The sequence below is a fragment of the Chelon labrosus genome (assembly GCF_963514085.1).
Source record: "Chelon labrosus genome assembly, chromosome: 8".
NCBI lineage: Eukaryota > Metazoa > Chordata > Actinopteri > Mugiliformes > Mugilidae > Chelon > Chelon labrosus.
In genome coordinates, this window is record NC_140358.1 from 9,119,191 (window position 1) to 9,137,880 (window position 18,690).

General features: G+C 40.6%; 2 protein-coding genes across 2 annotated transcripts; both read right to left on the reverse strand.

Moving 5' to 3' along the window:
- Window positions 1-1,000: 1,000 nt before the first annotated feature.
- On the reverse strand, window positions 1,001-9,614 carry LOC311491542 (aryl-hydrocarbon-interacting protein-like 1; the record flags this gene model as incomplete). The annotated part of the gene is made up of 7 exons (XM_084549477.1): window positions 1,001-1,288; window positions 1,925-2,526; window positions 5,419-5,560; window positions 6,145-6,321; window positions 7,617-7,805; window positions 8,162-8,341; window positions 9,519-9,614. The coding sequence occupies 7 exons, from the start codon at window positions 9,612-9,614 to the stop codon at window positions 1,115-1,117; spliced, it is 1,560 nt and encodes a 519-aa protein (XP_084405603.1). The 3' UTR covers window positions 1,001-1,114.
- A 1,341-nt stretch (window positions 9,615-10,955) lies between these two features.
- On the reverse strand, window positions 10,956-18,301 carry taf7 (TAF7 RNA polymerase II, TATA box binding protein (TBP)-associated factor). Its single transcript, XM_084550016.1, has 12 exons — window positions 18,165-18,301; window positions 17,061-17,137; window positions 16,895-16,973; window positions 16,459-16,592; window positions 16,090-16,210; window positions 15,885-15,943; window positions 15,341-15,413; window positions 14,607-14,720; window positions 13,988-14,182; window positions 12,727-12,839; window positions 12,078-12,137; window positions 10,956-11,689 (listed from the first exon to the last, which is right to left on the reverse strand). Exons 1-12 carry the CDS (start codon window positions 18,181-18,183, stop codon window positions 11,645-11,647), a joined length of 1,089 nt encoding a protein of 362 aa, XP_084406142.1. The 5' UTR covers window positions 18,184-18,301; the 3' UTR covers window positions 10,956-11,644.
- Between the last annotated feature and the right edge of the window lie 389 nt (window positions 18,302-18,690).

Sequence of the window (18,690 nt, forward strand, 5' to 3'; positions counted from 1 at the left end):
CACGCACTGATCTCTTGCTGGCTACATTATCTTTGCCTGAGCTTGTGGGGGCAGGGCCGCTATCTTTATCTGTTGCTCGATTATCTGGTGCGCCCGGCCCAGCTTCATGGACCACGACCCTCTCTGTGTTTTCATTATCTATCCCTTCCCGTCTCGCTTTCCCACACTCTGGCTCTTTATTACTCTGCTCTGCTTTCACGTCTGGATTTTTCTCTGTTTCTGTGTCATCCACTTCCTCTCTCTCAGCAGGGGGGTCTTTCTCTGAGCTTTCCTTCTCTTTACTCTTACTGTCTTCAGTCTTCTTACCCGCCTTAGTTTTTTCGTCTGCAGCTTTCTGAGAAAATTTCACATTCTTCTTTCTTGCTGCACTCTTGGCCTCGCTTCCATGAGGCCCCCACTTCTCCTGCGTCATATCCCAGTAAGTCTTGTTCTTTCGGGCGTTCATAATGCGAAGGTTCTCACACAGCTTTTTCAGTTCCTGGCGAACAAAGGGTTTGAATTGCGGGTCCAGTCTCTCGACCATACTGAAGTCCCTCCGAGCCTCATCCCCGTTGCACAGTGCGGCGTGTGCTCGGGCCCTTTGGTACACAGCCTTAAAGTTACCTGTGGAGTATGAGAAAAGCGAGTAAACATGTATATTCACATGTAAGGAGCACAGGATCTCAGCCAGAATAAAACAAGGTAAAAAGAGGATGCCGTAACTACACTCAGTGGTAATAATGAGACGACACGTCAAAGTAAAAGCTGGAGTGGAGTAAATAGAAAGAAAAGAGAAATATAAGAACACCCATTTCAGATCAGCCTCAACTATAAATAATTCATCACAGCAGAAACAAGAAGAAAACAATGAATTCATTTTTGACTGTGATGTCCATGGGTGGATGCCTGGGGAACAAAGGAGAGACAGAGAATTGCTGTTTGGTTTCTTCTTTCTTTGGTAAACAGAGAGATCAAGAATTGATGCAGGCAGACGTTTGCTCTGGGCCAGGCATTTGTACTGACACCTGATATTTTTAAACTTAAAAATGATGGTGCTTACAGAAGCACCTTAACCAGAGTGTATTTATATACTCGCGTACTTACCTCTATATCAAATCAACGGTTTTCTCCCGTGCTACAAACTGCCTTCACTCCAACATATATTACCTTTGTGGTTCTTCAGCAGCTTGTCGTTGAGCTCCACCACTTGCTGGTATTGTTTCAGCTCCAGCATACAGTGGCTGAGATTGAGAGACAGCGGAAGACGCACCTTCTCCAGAGACTCCCAGTCCTCGCCCTCCTGATCCACCTGCTGAGATGAGAGGACAGGATTGGTGGGAGGTGCAAAGAAGAGGGTGATCGATGGCAGAGGAAATGGTCAGTAGGTGACACAAAAATGAAAAAGAAAGAAAAAGGTTGGGAGGAATGATGAAGAAGACTGGATGCCAGGGATGGTAGCGTGAGGTGGCCGAAGAATGTAAGGATGGGTTGACGGGAAGAGGGAGTTTGATTTGAGTGAGAGGCACGAGGGACCTGGACCGTGAGGTGTGGCAGAAAAGAAAGGGAAGTTTAAGAAAGCGAAGGAGCACAGGCAAGCAGTGTGACAGTGATATCTCTGTGGATAGCTGTTATTTTTAGCACCCTTTCTCTGCTCTTCACTTTGCCAGCATACCTACAATGCCACAGCTGCTCTTCAGTAAAAAAAGCAACAATGACAGATGATTACAGTTTTCGAGCCACAGTGAGCCACAATCATTTTGTAAGACTTCTCTCTGGCATGTTTGACTATTCATCACGTTGAATAGACTGAAACAAAGGCAGTTATGTTGAGAGTCAGTCCTGAAGCCCACCTGGATGTCCCCACAAAAAGTTTCATTTTAGATTCAGATTCAGAGAACTCTATTTATATTTGAAATGTTTTCACTTCATCACCCATTACCCTTACCTTATTTTGAAGGAAGTCCACATATTCTATAGCCTCCTTGAACTTTACAGAAGCTTCTTCAAAGTGCTGCTCTTTAATGAGGAAGTTTCCCTCGTCCTGCAGCAACATGATCAGCCGCAACATCTGCTGCCAGTCCTTCCCCTCTGTTTTAGCACAGGTGTTTGGACTGATCGTAGAAGAGCTAGCTTCCTCTTTAATACCTGTTCCCTCAGTTGGGGAAATCTTCTTTTCTTCGAGGTCCTCTTTCTGAACTTCTGAACCATTTTCCTCTCCCACTTCATCGTGAGTTGTTGTGGTTGCACTTTCCTTGCCTTGCTTTCCATCTTCCACCCCTTCTTTCTCTTTCTCCTCCTCATCATGCTCCTCCTCTTCTTCCTCTCCCTCACTTTTATTCTCCTTTTTCCCCAGCATGTTCCAGTATTTCTCCTTCTCTTCCCAGTACTTCTCCTTCATGCGCTCCGACAGCGCCTTTAGCTCCCGACTGACAAGCGAGGCCAGAGTGATGTCCAGTTGGGCCACCATGTTGAAGTCTCTGCGGGCCTCCTTTTCGTTCCACACAGCAGCGTGGGCCTTGGCTCTCTTGTAGTAGCCCTTCACACAGTCTGAGAAACAGAAGAAAAAATACAACACAGTAAATAAAATGAATTAAGCATGAATTAAAAACATGGAACTTATGTCTAATATAAAGATATTTGATAATGCCTAGTTGAGGTGAGGTGGCATTTAGAAGGAGTAGGTGTATGGTGTCGTTATATGTATTTCTGATCAGACCTGAGTGTACAAACCAAACAATACCTACAATACATACCACAATTTTATTCTTCACTAAAGCCGCATGTCTTAAAGCCAAAGTTTGACATTTACCAAATTCTGGTTATTTGTATTCTGGCAGAGAGTCAGGTAAGACTCGTTGCTGCCTGCGTATGAAACTTAAGCCAACAGCAGGTTTAGCATAGCTTAGTTTTGGTGTGTTACTATTTTGCTTGATTTACATAAATAGAAGCAGTCAAAGCAAATAAGTGAAATATGTGGCCATGCACACAAACGGACACACAGAAATGTATCTGTCTGAGTTTGGTAGAAACTGGTGGTTCCATTTCTCCGTTCCTCTGCATTTAATTTCTCTATGTGTCAAATTTTTATTTAGCCAAGAGTTAAGAAGATTTTATTGTTGCCTCCGGCAAAAGCAGAGACACTGCAGAGAGGCTTTTCTAAAGAACAACTGGGTTGGAGGGAGGAAACAGCGGCAGAGCAGCTGACTTAAACTGACACAGACAACATGACACTGTGATGACAAGAGGAGCAACAGGGAAAAGAAAAGGAGACAAGAGTGTGAACAGACAGGGAATGAAACTGAAGATACACATAGCTGAAAAGGAGAAGAATGTGTTGCAATGCTTGTGGAGCTCTCTTCATACCGTAGGAAAAGGGCTGCATTTTTGTGACAGCTGCTCGAACTGGGCCAGTGGAGCTCAGAAACTCCCGCCCACCATTTTTTCATTTTCATGCTCACTCACAGGCAGGTTTACACCCTTCCTCCTCCAGCCACACACACATTGCTTCCTCTTCCTCTTTACCTTTACCTGTTCTTCCATCACTTCAGGTGACAGTACACTGACTTACATTAACTTCCTAGAAACTTACCTCAATCCAATAGCCTCCCCTTGACCTTAATGTGAACCTAACCTTTCTCTAACCTTTCTCTAAACAAGTCTTCATCCTAAAACATTATGTCATGGGGACTTTTTGTCCTGCAAGAGAGAGGTGAGGCGAGTCCACAACAAGAGTAATGCAAGAACACACACACAAACACACAATAAGGAAAATATAGTGCAAAAGAGAAAATCCAGGTTGAGGATATAGAGTGTGAAATAAAGACTGTCTCAGTGGATCCTGTTTCTGGGTGAGGGGTATAATTCATGAGGCTCTGAAGTGGAGAGTGTGCCAGCGTGTGAAGCCTCTCTAGGATTATATGAGTAGCCATGGGTATGACAGTCCAATTCTCAAGGCTGCTCCAACTGTAAAACCCTCTGTAACGTCAGCCTCAACCCTCCTACACACTCTTATTGAAGACGCAGCTGTGAATGCAGCAGCAGCGAACCCAGAACAGGCTTCAGACTCTCACCTGTCAGGTTTTCATAAGATCATGAAATTTTTTGTTCATATCATTAGTGGAAAGTAATGTGTGCAAGCCCTCAGTTTATTTCGTGTACTTAATTACAAAAAAATTGTTCTACATTTTAGGAAATAATGCTGTTTGCTTTCTTGCCAAAAGTTGGAGTTCGAAATGACATGAAAAACAATAAACCGCCAAGAGACATTACATGCTAACTGCATCCTGGCTTTCCTGTATTCAGGAGGACACACAAGTTACAACAATCCTATTAAAGGGGAATTACCGTTTTTTACAACCTGGACCTTATTCCTGGCATAAAACACGATGTTTACTCACTTGGAGTCGTTCGGAAGATCCAGCGGAACGCCTCGTATATCCATACAGTGGGAGTGACTGGGGCAACGAAACGCATCCTCTAAATAACGCATTATCTGCCGCTGCGTTTCGGTGCCCCAGTCACTCCCGCTATATGGATATACGCGGCGCTAGATCTTCCGAACAACTCCAAATGACACCAAAGTTATATGGGTGAGTAAACATCGTATTTTATGCCAGAAATAAGGTCCAGGTTGTAAAAAAAACGGTAATTCCCCTTTAATAATTAACACTTGTCAAGAAAGCAAATATTTATAAAGCTGTCACAATTAAATACTATTGGATACTATTTGTCCACAAGTACCTCTAGAAAAGGCAATAATTTAAGAATTCAATGCCTGCAGTTAAATTCTTTTTATGTGATATTGCTCTGAATGTATTTCATCAATAAAGATCCATGTGCGGCAGCATTTTTATAAAGAACACCCAGCCCTGCTTTCAGGCATGTGTGGACAAAAATGGAAATCCCCATTATTATCCCTAACTATTAATGATATGAAAATATTCTCCTCCAATTGAGATTTTAAAGTGTTATAAATTATAAGTGAACATGAGAAGTATTAAAGATCTGCATACTTTTTAATTAGTAATGGCACTCATATTTAAATTAAATTAAATCAGCTAACTAATGCTGATGAAGAAATTCTGCTTTTTCGCTCCTTTCTGAATTTGGGAAAAGTGGTAGCCTTGAGGGGAGAGCACTGTGAACATATGGTATGTTAGCTGGTTCACATCTCTGGGGCAGCGAATGAAAACCTTGCACTATTGAACTACCTCTGTGCACTGGATTAACCCTGGTTGCTCCAGAGAAGCTGCTCGGCTCAGAGGTTTGATAGAGCGGTGCATAGTGCAAATGTGAAGTTAAGTCACGTGAGGGAAAAAAATAAATAATGAAATAGCGAAGCTCTGTTAATTCTCCCTGGAAAAAAGTGAATTAAATATGTGTTTCAATTAGTAAAACTCTGAATCATTGTGTTCGGTTTAAACAAACTTTTGGGTTTACCTTTGTGTTTCTCCAACAGCTCAGTGGTGTGCTCTATAACTTCATAATACTCCTCCAGCTCCAACATACACTGACAGTAGTTCAACTCCAGGGGGACAATCATTCGACCCAGGTTAATGTAGTCCACATCGCCTGGCATCTCCTACACACATGCAGAGAAGGAAGAACAAAAATATGTTCGCCGTGCTGCTATGTTGCTCGGCAGCTCCTACACATATTTTAATAATTCATGCGAATTCAGGTTTGAATATTTTCACATTTAGATTCATGACTTTGGGACACTGAAAAAAAGCATCATCTCTGTCCAACTGAGGTTTACTAGTTGTTTGCACAAAGGCCGATATCTGTAAGCATCAAACTTGAGAATGCTGCCAAAAATCACTCTCCTGCACAAAACAATTCTGCATGCTGTCTTGTCAACATATCTCATACACAACTCCCCCATCTCCCTTTAGTATTCCTCTATTCTTACACCCCACTCTCATCACAGTCAGCCCCCCCACAGCTCTCCCTCCTCTTTCCCTTGCCAGCCCACCCACCCGACAGCCTGTAATCAGAGCCACAGTGAAGCAGAGCAAAACAGGAAAACAGGAGTGTCCCCCTGGAAAAGGATGAGCTACATGTCCCAAAAACCTAAAATCCTGAGAAAACCTCAAAATTTACAAGCCTGCGCCGCAGTAATTTAGCTCCCTCCATCATGCATTTCTTCCCTCATCTATCACTCACCCTGGACTGGACCGTTTTCAGCAACAGGACAGCTTCTTTGTACTTGCTAGCAGCCTCTCTGAAACGTCTCTGCTTGACCAGAGCATTGCCCTGCATGTGGAGAATTGGCACCGTCTGCAGCTTCTCATCCTTTTCCATCATCCACGACTCTCGGTGGTAGGACATGGGGTCTCCTACCTGGAAGCAGCGGGGGCAGGACAAGAACACAACAGAACAAAAATGTCAAATAGAGAAAAAAAAGACACTGAGCACAAAAACACAATTATTTCAATTCAGTGTTGAGGTACTTTGTTATTTCCAATTCAATGTACTTTTGTTCAACTGCATTACAAAGACTAAATTGTAGTGTTAAAAGGCTCTGCCTAGCCACGCAGCTGGTTTCAGGTAAGAGCTTTATTGCATGTGCTCAGGTGGGAGTTTTTCTGCAATGTTCTGCTGGAACTAAGAAAGGTCACCAAAACAAGTAATTACCTTGTTCTGCAATAACATACACAAAAAATTATTTTTTATCTTGTTGGACAAGATAATAATTTGTACTGAGGTACAGATAAGGTTTAAAATAAATCAGAGGTCGGGACTCTATATTTTAGAACTATGTAAGAAGACATGTAACATTAGTCTCTGTATTTTTACCTTAGATATTTGAGTTCATTTTCAAAAGTAGGAACGAATTACTCTTATATACTGTATGTACTATTACTTTGTGGTTTTGCTAGTTTTACCCAAGTAAAGAATCTAAAATTTTCAACCCCTCAAGAGTTGACATGTACAAAAAAATCTGAAAAAATAAATGAAAAGTGGAAAGATTTAATTTACTGCTACTACTACTGCTGCTGCTGCTGCTGCTGCTAGACTCCCTGGTGAGTCTCAAGCGGATTCTGGTAATATTATATTTCAAAACTGAATGTTTTAGGCAGAGAGAAGCTTGAGATTTGTCAGTGGATTTTAGAAAATGGCATACAGTTGTATCAGAAATAATAGCAGTCCAACATCACTAACCAGTTCAATCGCCTTTTTTGGTAGAAATGATATTTCTATATGGCAAATAATTCACTAGTAGGTGTAGTAACAGAAAACCGACAGACCCAACAGTCATGACATACATGCTGCTGATTCTGTGTAATTTAATCATTAGTTGAACGGGGTGTGTTCAAAATATAGCAGTGTGGAGTTCAGTTAGTGACACTGCTATTTTTTTGATCAGCCCAATATTCCTTTTTCTTCACTTTCTGTAAAGTAATAACACATTTGATGAATGTTTCTTCATGTTTTAATTTGGAACAGTACAATACATTTTGCGTGTATGAAACTAAAAGTTTTTAGACGTTTTTTGAACTTTTTTTAAACATACTGCTATTATTTTTAACACAACTGTAGGTGTAACCGTGTTAAAATGTGAGTAAAGTTGTTCACTGAACATAATTAGTGGCCAACACTGTCTTTGAACACAACATTTAGCCAATGGTGCTTACCTGCAACAGCTCCATGATAAATATGAGTGGTTGAGGAGTTCTCATTATCTCATCCAGCTCTGGGAAACCAGTGGAGTGATAGTGGAACATGTTTCCCATGCCACACATGTGTCTCTGGCCCTCTAGGGGGTCTTTCCCTTGAGCAATCAACCTCATTCCTTTGGACACAATGGGGTACAAGCCAGTGTGCTGCAAAATTACCACATCAACGACAACATGAGCACAGGGTCTGAAACAAGACGTAGAAGTGAAGTTAATCATGCTAACCCACGGTGCTGCCACCCAGTGCCAATTAGTCCTACAAGAAAACACAAGAAGTAGCCTCAATTTCACTTGCAAATTAAAATTTTCTCCAGATGGAAAAACACTAACATTTGCACAAAAAGACTGCTTTGTTTGTGTTTATAATACTGAGCATGTAGGAGGCTACAGAAGGTTGATTCATGTGCATCATAATGAGGAGCAAAAGCTTTCCTTCCTCACTCATGAACACTCGTGGGGACCTCTTGGGGGAATATGTTGGTGCCTTCTGTACTTCAACTCACGATGGCATCGCACCAGAACTCGGCCACCTCTCCAGTCCTCATGGACATCAGCAGGGTCTCCCAGACTTCCATCTTGAACATCTTTCCGACAAAGATCTCAGCTGGTCTGCCAGCCAGTCGACTGTCATCGATGACTGTCCTCTCGAAGTTGTCCAACAGAGTCTGGAAATGGAACACCAGCTTGGATGCGAAGAGAGATTGGGGACAGGAAGATTTAAAGAGATGAATGCAAAGGGGCCACTTTATTAGACCTACTGTGTTTTTCCAACACAAAATGCAACAAACAAGTCAAAAACTGATTACTTAGATGACTACTTTGCACTTTAAAACACATACAGTCTTTAACAAGGACTGGGATTATTGTCAGGAAGTCAGTGGATTTCTATAGATTTCACCCTTTTTAATCAGCAAACCTTTTACTCATTGATTAAGAAATCATTTTATTGGATTTTAAAAACAGCATGTCTATATTTTGCATGCAGATGTTTTTCACGTTTTTTACCCACATTTTTTTTAAATCATGTTTTCTGTCTCTGATATACAGTTGATATAAGATGGAATAAATCCAATTTACCTTGAACTAACTGGACCAACTGAAGGGTTTGTTAAAGCTTTCTTTTCCCCCTTTAATCTTGGTGACATTATTGTAATCTGTAGTTTTATTCTTTACAATGAGGATTTTTGAACTGAATACTGCCATGCTATATTTCAGACTCTTCTTATGTAACCCAGACATGCAGTTTTCATGCCTTCCATCTGTCTGTGTGCATGCAAAACGCTTGCAAAGGCTTCACCATCATCCCGACTGTAAAATGACGTTGGATGCCTGTAACCTACTATTTATAGCCTGACAGATTGTGTATAATGCTCTGATAACTGTGTAAGCAACTGGGAATCACCTCAACAGGAGGCAGCACACACACACACACACACACACACACCGTAAGACAGACACACAGGTAAATGGAAATTCATGCTGGCATTGTCATGGAAAATATTTGTCACAGTGTCCAGGCTTGGTGCCATATGGCTGGATGTGACTAGGAAGGGGGGAAAAAAGTCGGAGACCAGCAGATCAGTGGATGAACAGAAACAAAGACACTGTGCCAAAAAAACATGTTGCAATTTGGTTGACCAAATGTTTGCTCTGTGTGGATGAGCCAGAAACAGAATAAATTTTCTCACTTCATGAATTATTCAACAGAATCTAATTGAAGTGGGCAATGCAACACACAGCGAAAATCAGGGACAAAAATAGACATTTTTTTCTGCAATTTTTCTGGTATAATGGTAATTGTACTAGGACTCATTCTGAGCTTAAATCTACCGTCATCAGGTTAAATGTGATTTGGGATACCTTTGTCCCAGGTGGAAAGTGCGGCAATGGTCCCGTGCCTCCAGCCAGAATTTTCTTCCTGACTCCTTGATGATTGAGAAGGTATGTCTCTTCCATTGTCACTCTGCCTTCGGTTGCACCAAACAGATAAATGAGTGTGTTTTTGAGATTTCTTTCTCCCTCTAGGTGTCTGTTCTTCTGGCTTTCTAATTAGCCTAACAGAGAGAGTCTTGGCTGGTTTGTTGCTCTCTGACAGATGGCAGGATTAGACAGGGTTTGGAGATGGCCACTTTAATCTGAGGAGCTAATCCCTCGCCTACCCCTGCGATTGGTGGGGCAATCCTTGCAGGAAAAAGCAGCCATTGGGAGTCATGTGGATGAGAAAGGCCTAGATCACTCTCGAACAAGTAAAGATCATTCTGGACAGAGAGTACTCTGATGACGTGATGGTGGTTTAGTGACAAGGCTGTCCAGCCATGGGACATCATACACTGCAGGACAGTACACAGGAAGTAGACTGTAACTAAGTCTACAACTGTTTATGTTCATTATTGATTCATTTACAAATTGTTGTCTTTATCAGTTGATCTGCTTCATGAAATATAAGAAAAATGGTACTATCACAACTTCATAAAGCCAAAAGTTGCTTCAACAACTTGACTTTTTTTTCTCCAATCATTTTGTGAAGCACTTGAAAAACTCCTCTGGCATTTAGTCACGTTTTTGATGACGAAAGCTATCGCACAATAACAGCTGAGCCAATGCATAAACGGACTGCAAATGTCAATGAAAATAAACAATATGTAAAACTGTGGTAGCATACAGACATCAGCAGAACCCCTCCACTTAAAGATGCAACTTCCTCTGCAATAAATTGACAAAATCGGTTTCAAATGGACAATCACCGCTTTAAAAATCACTGACAGTTACTTATCAAAAAGCTTTTATGGGGCCAAGTGCATTATCTCAGGTTCACTGTGACATTTTGACATGCACCTTTTCCACTTGTTCCTCTTTCCTAAGTGGTGCTATCATAGGTTTTCCTCCATGGACCCATTCTCATTCACAAGACATTTTATCTGCAGGTCAGCTTGTAAGTGTTTCAGGGTTTTAGTTCCGTTTCCACCACTCTCCTGGCGTCAATTGTGATCGTGTGTAAGGAGCCTAGCTATGGTCCAACTGACCTTAAGCCTATTAAAGAAATTGGAAACAGTGGTAGAAACATCAAATTGCCTGGAGATGGGTTTATAGCATTTACCTAGAACACTTTCTTTCTTAATTTCCTTCAGTGCTTTGAACTGTGCACACAAAAGAGGTAATACCAACTAATACTTTTAACATTTAAACAGCCTGAATGGCTAATAACAAGATTAAAGATAACAATCATGGCATTTCACTTAACTATTCTTTCCAAGCAAAATTCTCAATTTTAATTCGGTCAGATAAATCAGAATTCAGTTCTTTTCACAGCGTCTCGCTTTATTCTATGGCAAACAAAAGATACAGGTGGACATGTTAAAACATGTCAATGAGGTGTAAGGTAACACAACACTTTAGGCTACCTCTGGATCTATACCTAAAACATGTAATCCATGAACTTGTCAACAAAAGGCCCCTCTCTTCCAGTTGTCCATGCCGGCCCATTCTTCTTGCCCAAGATGTCAACACAAACTCCTATATGCCGCCACATTTTTCTGGATCTTACCAGAGTTATTATCTCTTTAAGAAAATGTTCTTCCACCTTCAGAATATGTGCTGCTCTAACAAATGTTTGTCTCCCTGTAAATATATGTGTAAAAATCCAAGGTAACTGAACAATACAATATTGTCATTTCTTTGTCATACAGGAAAAAAAAAACTACTAAGATTTAGCTTTAGGGTGACAAGCAAAACAGAAAATATTCACTCTTCAAGCTAAACTGCTTGAGCTCAAGCAAACACTCACATTAAACGTCAACTTAAAACATTCGGACAATTTTTAGTAAAGAAGTCAGTGTGCTGGATATTTAAACTATAAAAATGACAAACTGGCAGGAATGACGCAGCAGCTCTGCTTATAAAGATTTCCTCCTTGGTTGAAGGCTGTCCTCCTCTTCCTCATTGTGATGAAGTGTGGTTGAAGATGACATGAGACTGCCCCCTGGTGGTCACTTCTCGATCAGTGAGTCCAGCTGCTCCTGCAGGGAGGCCAGCTGTTGGAGCAGAAAATAGAAGGCGTGATTGATACCCAACAGCCCCAGGGTGTAATTGGAGGGTAAGTGGATGATGATTAACATGTCTTTTCACATTAATTTGTTTCCTTCATTTGTCAATACAAACAACGACCCGAGAGAGTGGGCGGCCACTATGTCATAGTTGCAAAAAGGACACCGCTGGTAGCTGCTGACAAATTAAATTTCACTTGATTGGATTTGAACTTTGCTTTGAGGCACGAAAACGGTTGGGTTTAAAAGGACAGCAAGCACAATGGCAAACCATGGTATTCGACATTCATACGAGATAAATACATGCACACAGCTCAAAAGCAGTAAAAAGCTCAGAGCAAGCACTGATCCTCAGTTTTTACAAAGAGACTCTTACCTGCTCCATCTCGCGCTCCTCCTGCTGAATAATCTCGTCCAACAAAGCTTGGAAGCGGTTCTGTGAGAGTAGAGAGACAAACGAGATTTGTTCGAGTCGACATGCTGAGCCTCATTAAATTGTGATGGCTTTAAATGTGTGTCTGCCTGAGCTGCTCATGTCACTATCTCCTCTCTGACAGAAAGGCCACTTGGAATGCTAGTCAGAGACAGATGACCTTTTCCACACGACTGTGATAATAACGACTGGAGATGGGTCTTTGACAGTCCCAAAACACCAGGCAATGAGAGCTCTAAATGGCAACATAAAAAGGGCCATGTCTGCTTATGTTTCGCTCATTGTAAAGTCTCCACTAAACAGCACAAGGCAGAAGATTTTTCTGTCATATTTGGTGCACGACAGTGTTTTGACAGTAAATGGCTGGCCAGAGAGACGTCATATTTAAGGTTTTAAAATGCAAACAAAAGACTGCCTCCAACATGGTGTGTAATCAACCTAATTTTTAAGTTTTTCACTTCACAGCAGAATTTATGCTGCATGAAGACTTTTGCCTCCGAGCTCATCTGCATGTTCTTGTTTACATGGTGCACATGCAGACCTACTTTCTGAATGACTGTGTGATAAAAGTGTATTCGTGTTCACTGCTTACTTTGAGGGCCTGGTTTTCCACTTTCATGATGAGCTCCTCCTGCTGTTTCTTCCGGGCGCGTGTTTCCTGAAGCTTGGCCTTAACGCTGTTGATCTGCACCTGGTACTCCATTACTGGAGGGAAAGAACAGGACATTCATGTACTCGGAATGTCATGAATAAATTCTGAAAACATGACATTTGTGTTTCTGCTTTTAGTTAAGTATGGGCAGATAATGTTGAAATGATGGAACATAATTTGAGTGCAACACTGTTCACCTTAGCTTGCTTGAACAACAAGGATGCCTCCATTTCAGTTAGACAAATTGGTGGTAATTGGAACAATCAGTCCATTTAAAAGGACGTGTGCCAGCAGGATGAAGCTCTAAAAGACATGAGTAAATCAGTCTGCTCTGGGCTCCACACTGAGTTCTCATTAAATCTGGCCAAAGTGGAAGTGTCTCACAACAACCTGTGGCTCCACCATCCTCAAATTATCCTCCACACTAATTGTATCCATTTACTGCTTCTCTATATTGGAATTCAATTCTCTGATACAGCTGTTGTAACATGCCAAATAAAGCAGGGAGAAGTCCTCGCAGACTAGTCCATTCCAACTTTGCACAGCTCCCAAAAACATGCACAGCCAGAATCTGACATATTGGGTTTAGGCTCTGCTGGGATGCTACAGTGGAGCTGACCGTTAGTGTTGCTGACTGACAGCTCCATGTATGTAGATAAGGAGGCATTGTACTGTCAGACTGGACAGCTGCCTGAGCTGCACGCTGAGCCACAACACCTGTCAGACTGGTTAGTTGAGGAGGAGGGCTGAGAGCTGTCAGTGTGTGCATCTCTCTTGGTGAGGGCACAGCATGTGTTTTTACGTGAAAGTAGGACTCCTTGTTTGAGCGTGGTGATGTCTAGGTGATGTCTGACCTAGAAAACTCAGCTCTGATTAAAAGTCCACACACTTGGCTAAGGTTATTTTTGACAAGTATCTGAGGGCATTTTGTTATAATTTTATGTTGGCCTGTTTTTAGTCTACAAGTTCTTGGCCGTGACCACCACGATTTAAAAATTAACTGCTGGTAGAAGTAACTGAGCTTTCACTCCCAGGTCTAAGCCGAAAGCACAACGTGACAGACTGCATAATCTAAAACTGACTTCATCTATCTAGCAGAGACACAATTTAGTGCATGCAGTTGAAATAGTCATACAAACAAAGTAAAAAAAATAACTATTATAGAACTTGGATCTGCACAGAAACCCTGATGTCCTCTCACCTATCTGGCTGTTTCTATCACTCTCGTGCTGTGCAGAATCAGACTCGTTGAGTTTGTCTTGAAGCTGTCGGACCAGATCATCCTCTGTGTCCATGATATTCAGGTCCTCGTCCTCGTGCCGGTCCCCTTCGTCCTCCTCATCCTCGCTGGAGCTGCTGATGTCGTTGAAGATCTCCCTCAGTTCGTCACGCTGGACTGACCATGCAGAACGCACATTAGAGTTATTAACATGGACACAAAGAAAGAAACAGACTCTGCTCTAACACTTGGCAATACAGTACAAGCCACAGAAGCATAAACAAACTCATTGTTTGTCCACTAAAAGGAAACAGAAAGTTTCATTTTCCATATTAAAAAAATCCCACTCATATTATCCCAGTGCATATTTCGGTCATATTTCTAACAAATATAAACAATTCTTATTCAACAATATGGCATTGTCAATTTTTTTTCATATTTTCATTATCTATGGTATCACTATAACAAAAACACAGTATCAATTAGCAATTATTGATTTGTGTTGAATAAATGTCCCTTTTACTGCTTTAAATGGACAGAATATGAGCATGCTACCAAAGCCCACTGCATTTTATCTGATTTTAAAGTAAATATTATTTACCAGAGGACCCATGACCCATTTTGTGTCCTGAGGTTCCAGGTGAGGAGTCCAGGTTGGCAAGAGAGCCATGTTGATCTGCTTCCTTGGACTCATCCTCGGCTATAACTTCCCACCCTGAACATCATGGGTTAAGGTCCACAAAGCTTCTGTAAATTCCTTTCAACCCTTGCACTAAAGGACTTTTGACTCTTCTTTGAAGTAGACTTGATGGGTAAAAACCAGATCATACTCCACAAGAAACCACCTTAACGTTAACATTCATCACCGTGTCGTGTACGTCTGCTTCTGTATGCATGCACTAAAACTATAATTAGAATCTAGCTTCACTGTGACCAACTAAGCAATGATAATGAATGGTCCATCTCAATTAACACACAGCAAGCAGCTACCCACAGCAGCCCTGCTGTGCTCTTATTCTGTCAGGCAAGTTTAGAGTTTCACTAGACCACTAATAGCTTCACTGCACAGTGATTTCTCCCACAAAGACATTAGAGGGAGTCAAGTCAGGTGAACCAGTTATGTTTGTCCTAAAGTGGGCGCTACAGGTTAGATATCACGTTACAACTATTTGCTACTTAAGTGTGCAATACATTGGATTACTTTCCTGAATCAGTAGAAACTTTACGGGTAGGCAACGTGGAAAAAACACCCTTGCTTTGCTTGGTTATGTATACTCTTAACGGCATTGGGGATTTTCAAAATGCATGAATATTTGTAGGTGTCTAAAAGGATACGGACACTGACAGCCTCAGCGTCTGTGCTCAGCAATCGCTTCACTTCCTTTTCCACATCAGGAGATTCAATGTACTGCAAGAGAGAGAGAAGGGAAGTGAGAGAGAGATTGGGTTACTTGTAGTCTTAGCAGCATCTCTCACTTCACCCACACACACACACACACAAAGGTAGCAGCTGGCTGCATGCCAGAAAACACATTAGCGATTAAAAACAGAAGGGGCCAAATCAATATGGCTCGGCACCTTAAGGAAGATTTATTCAGAAGACAAAGTAGAAGTGTATTGCTCAAGCTCACTGGCTTTCAGTTTGATCAAAGCAATAGTGAAATTGCTTTTTTGCATGCCTTAGGGGCAAACTAAGATGGAAAGGCTTTATTTATATGTAAATCTTAGTTTTTACTTTCACCACTGTTCCTGTTTTATGAAATGTAAATGCCATGTTGGAAGTGAGCCAACCAAGAGAGATGGATCATCAAACTGGATGCTAAAGAGATGGACGGGAAGTGAGAGGGGACTGCTGAAGGGAAAATGAAAATGTCAAAACCTTCTTTTTCGCAGTCTTCCGAAATCTTCTCTTGCGTGTGTTCTTCAGGGGGCAGGTGACTGCAAACCAAAACAAGACGATTAGTGAAGTCAAAATAGGTCAATCAGATGTGGAGGGGAAACTGTGCTTTCCAAATTGCTGATGTGCCAAGTTTTCAACACAAGCAGAGCAGAAAGCTGTTGTGTATGGATGTGTATCTACTTACTGCCATGATTCCAAATGAATTTCTTGTCCTTGTCTTTATCCTTCTTTTTGCTCTTGGGGTCGGTGCCAGTTGGCTCCTCCAAAGGAGGGTAAAGGTCTCCATCTAGTGTACATACCAGCATCTAACCCACAGATGTGAAAAACGTTAATGGTAAATAGCTTATTGTAATTAACAAAAGAAAAAAAAAGAACCATAATCCATTTCTTTTTATTATTTTATTATTATTTACTTTTTAATGTCAATATTAAAAACTATAATATTAACTTTTATTTACAATTAGAATCCTAAACTCATTTAATGTTCCAGTGATGCTATACCTGGCTAAAAGCAAATACTTTCATTGTATACTATGAAGATGCAGTGGTTTACCTGGCAGACATCAGCAGTCTTGTAAAATGTCTTCTTGTCCACTGTTTTGAGAGACTCAATCATACAAGGCAGATCCACCAGTTTGCAGGCCAAAGGGACGCGGTCTACCCTAACAATGCCATGGTGGCCATCAGCTACGAATAAGAGGGGGACAAATGATTGTTAAAGGGGTGATGACAGAACTAACACCATTGTTAGACACACAAGACGCATAGGATTTGGCAGTAAAGATCCCAACAATTCGATTTTGTTGTCAAACTGACACTTTTCAACAAAATAGGAAACATCAGTGCATTATTAATTACAAACTACAAAGACTAAAAATGTATGTTTTAGTAGAATTATGTACAATCTTAAAAACTGTGGCCTGGATTTAAAATACATAACCAGACAGATTAAACAATGAGGTGAAACAAGTATTATAACTGCTACTTACGGTGCAACTCGATGGTGAGTCTGTCTTTCATGTTCATACTGCCAGACTGAGCAATCCTTCTCACTGTTGAGGCGTATTCCTGAAACAGAAAAAAGAAACCCATATTATTTTCACTTAATGGCCAAATTACATTTCACTGAAATTGGAATAAGACCAATAATCTTACCAAAGGAAGCCTCAGAACAAACTGGCTCTCCAACTCATAAGGAGCATCCTCCTTGTTCTTGGAGCCGACCTTCCCAACTAGAATCAAACCACATCATTAAAAACAAATCCATAAAATGTATTGTTGCCTGCTGGGCATTATTGACGCTAAAGAGTCAGTCCACTAGAAACAGACTCTGATGTTTGACTTAGATGTCTGTCGGTTTCAGTGTGTCCTCCGGCATTTAATAATGTGTAGGTTATGCAGAACGTCACTAGTTAGACTGATCTTTGGACCAATTCGCCTCAAGTTGATGAGGCTTTATAACAAGTGTAACAACTAAATAGTTGCAGCTAAATAGAATAAATACATATACAGCACATTTGCACATAGTAATTTACAATTTTCCATGTGTCATATTTTTCATTCATTTAAAGTGATTCCATTAGTAAAATTAAAATTAGATGTTTTTTGTTTGTTTCTCATTCTTTTGCTTCTATTGTGGTGTTGTACAGAAAATATATTAGTCTGCTTATACGGCATTTGCAATATGAAGTGGTATAATGATCACGTTAATATAATGTGGTAATAAACAACCAAGTAAATAAATTAAAACGTCTTCTCAGTCATCGTCACTATAGGAAAAACAGCTATTTATAAGTTCAGTAAAAGACTCCATTAAACAACAGTTTGTAGATAAAAGAATGAATAGCAACAGTGCTTTGACAACAAATGAGTCTATGAACAATTACTAGAAAACAGTTTGCTTTTGAGTTACATCTCTTATAAAGTGATGCTAAGATTAACTTCATGTCAGAGCAAACGTCAGGTGAAAGCAGGTAATAACCGTCACTTAACAAATGTAACGTTAATCACAGTTTTTGTGCGGGTAACGTTAAGTAGCATGGTTAGCATTATAGCAAAATGTTTTCAATGTTACACAGGTGATAAAACCGCCACTAACTTTAAGCTGTGGACACTTTTATTCACAGTTTACATGAACCATATTCTGGTGCTCTATTGTGCTTATTATTGGCAAATAATTTCAACAAAACCATCCTAGCAGAGGCAACCTAGCTATCATTAGCTTAGCTGGCTAAAGTAATAGAAGCGGTTTTAACGTACCTTTCAGTTTAGATGTCATCTTAGTTTTTGTAATTTGGACGATGCAGTTGCATAAATATCTTTAAATTATACAAAAAGCAACAACCACGAATTAAAATTGACACTGCTTAGCTACACAGCGTTAGCACAACCATGGCCGAAACGAAAATACAAATGGTTGTGAAAATTGGCTGCATTCAGGTACTCCTCGGAAATCTTTCCGTAGTTTTCAGCACACTCGACACAAAGCTTATTGTTTGTCTTACAGTCATTCTACAGATCATGTATATTATAAAAATATCTCCATATATAGGTCTGTACCTACCCACTACACACAATGGCTTAATTAATTAACGAACTAAAATATGTCCAGACAAAATGTTGCCACTGGAACTTAGTTTTCCGATAAACTGGAACATCGCATTTATTAGTTATTCTGTATCGCGAGACGTGTTACACCGACGAGATTAGCGAAAATAAAATTAAAAACAGGTTACTCGAATATTGATCAAGTAAAATGTTTAAGCTGTATTTTTAACCTTTTTTT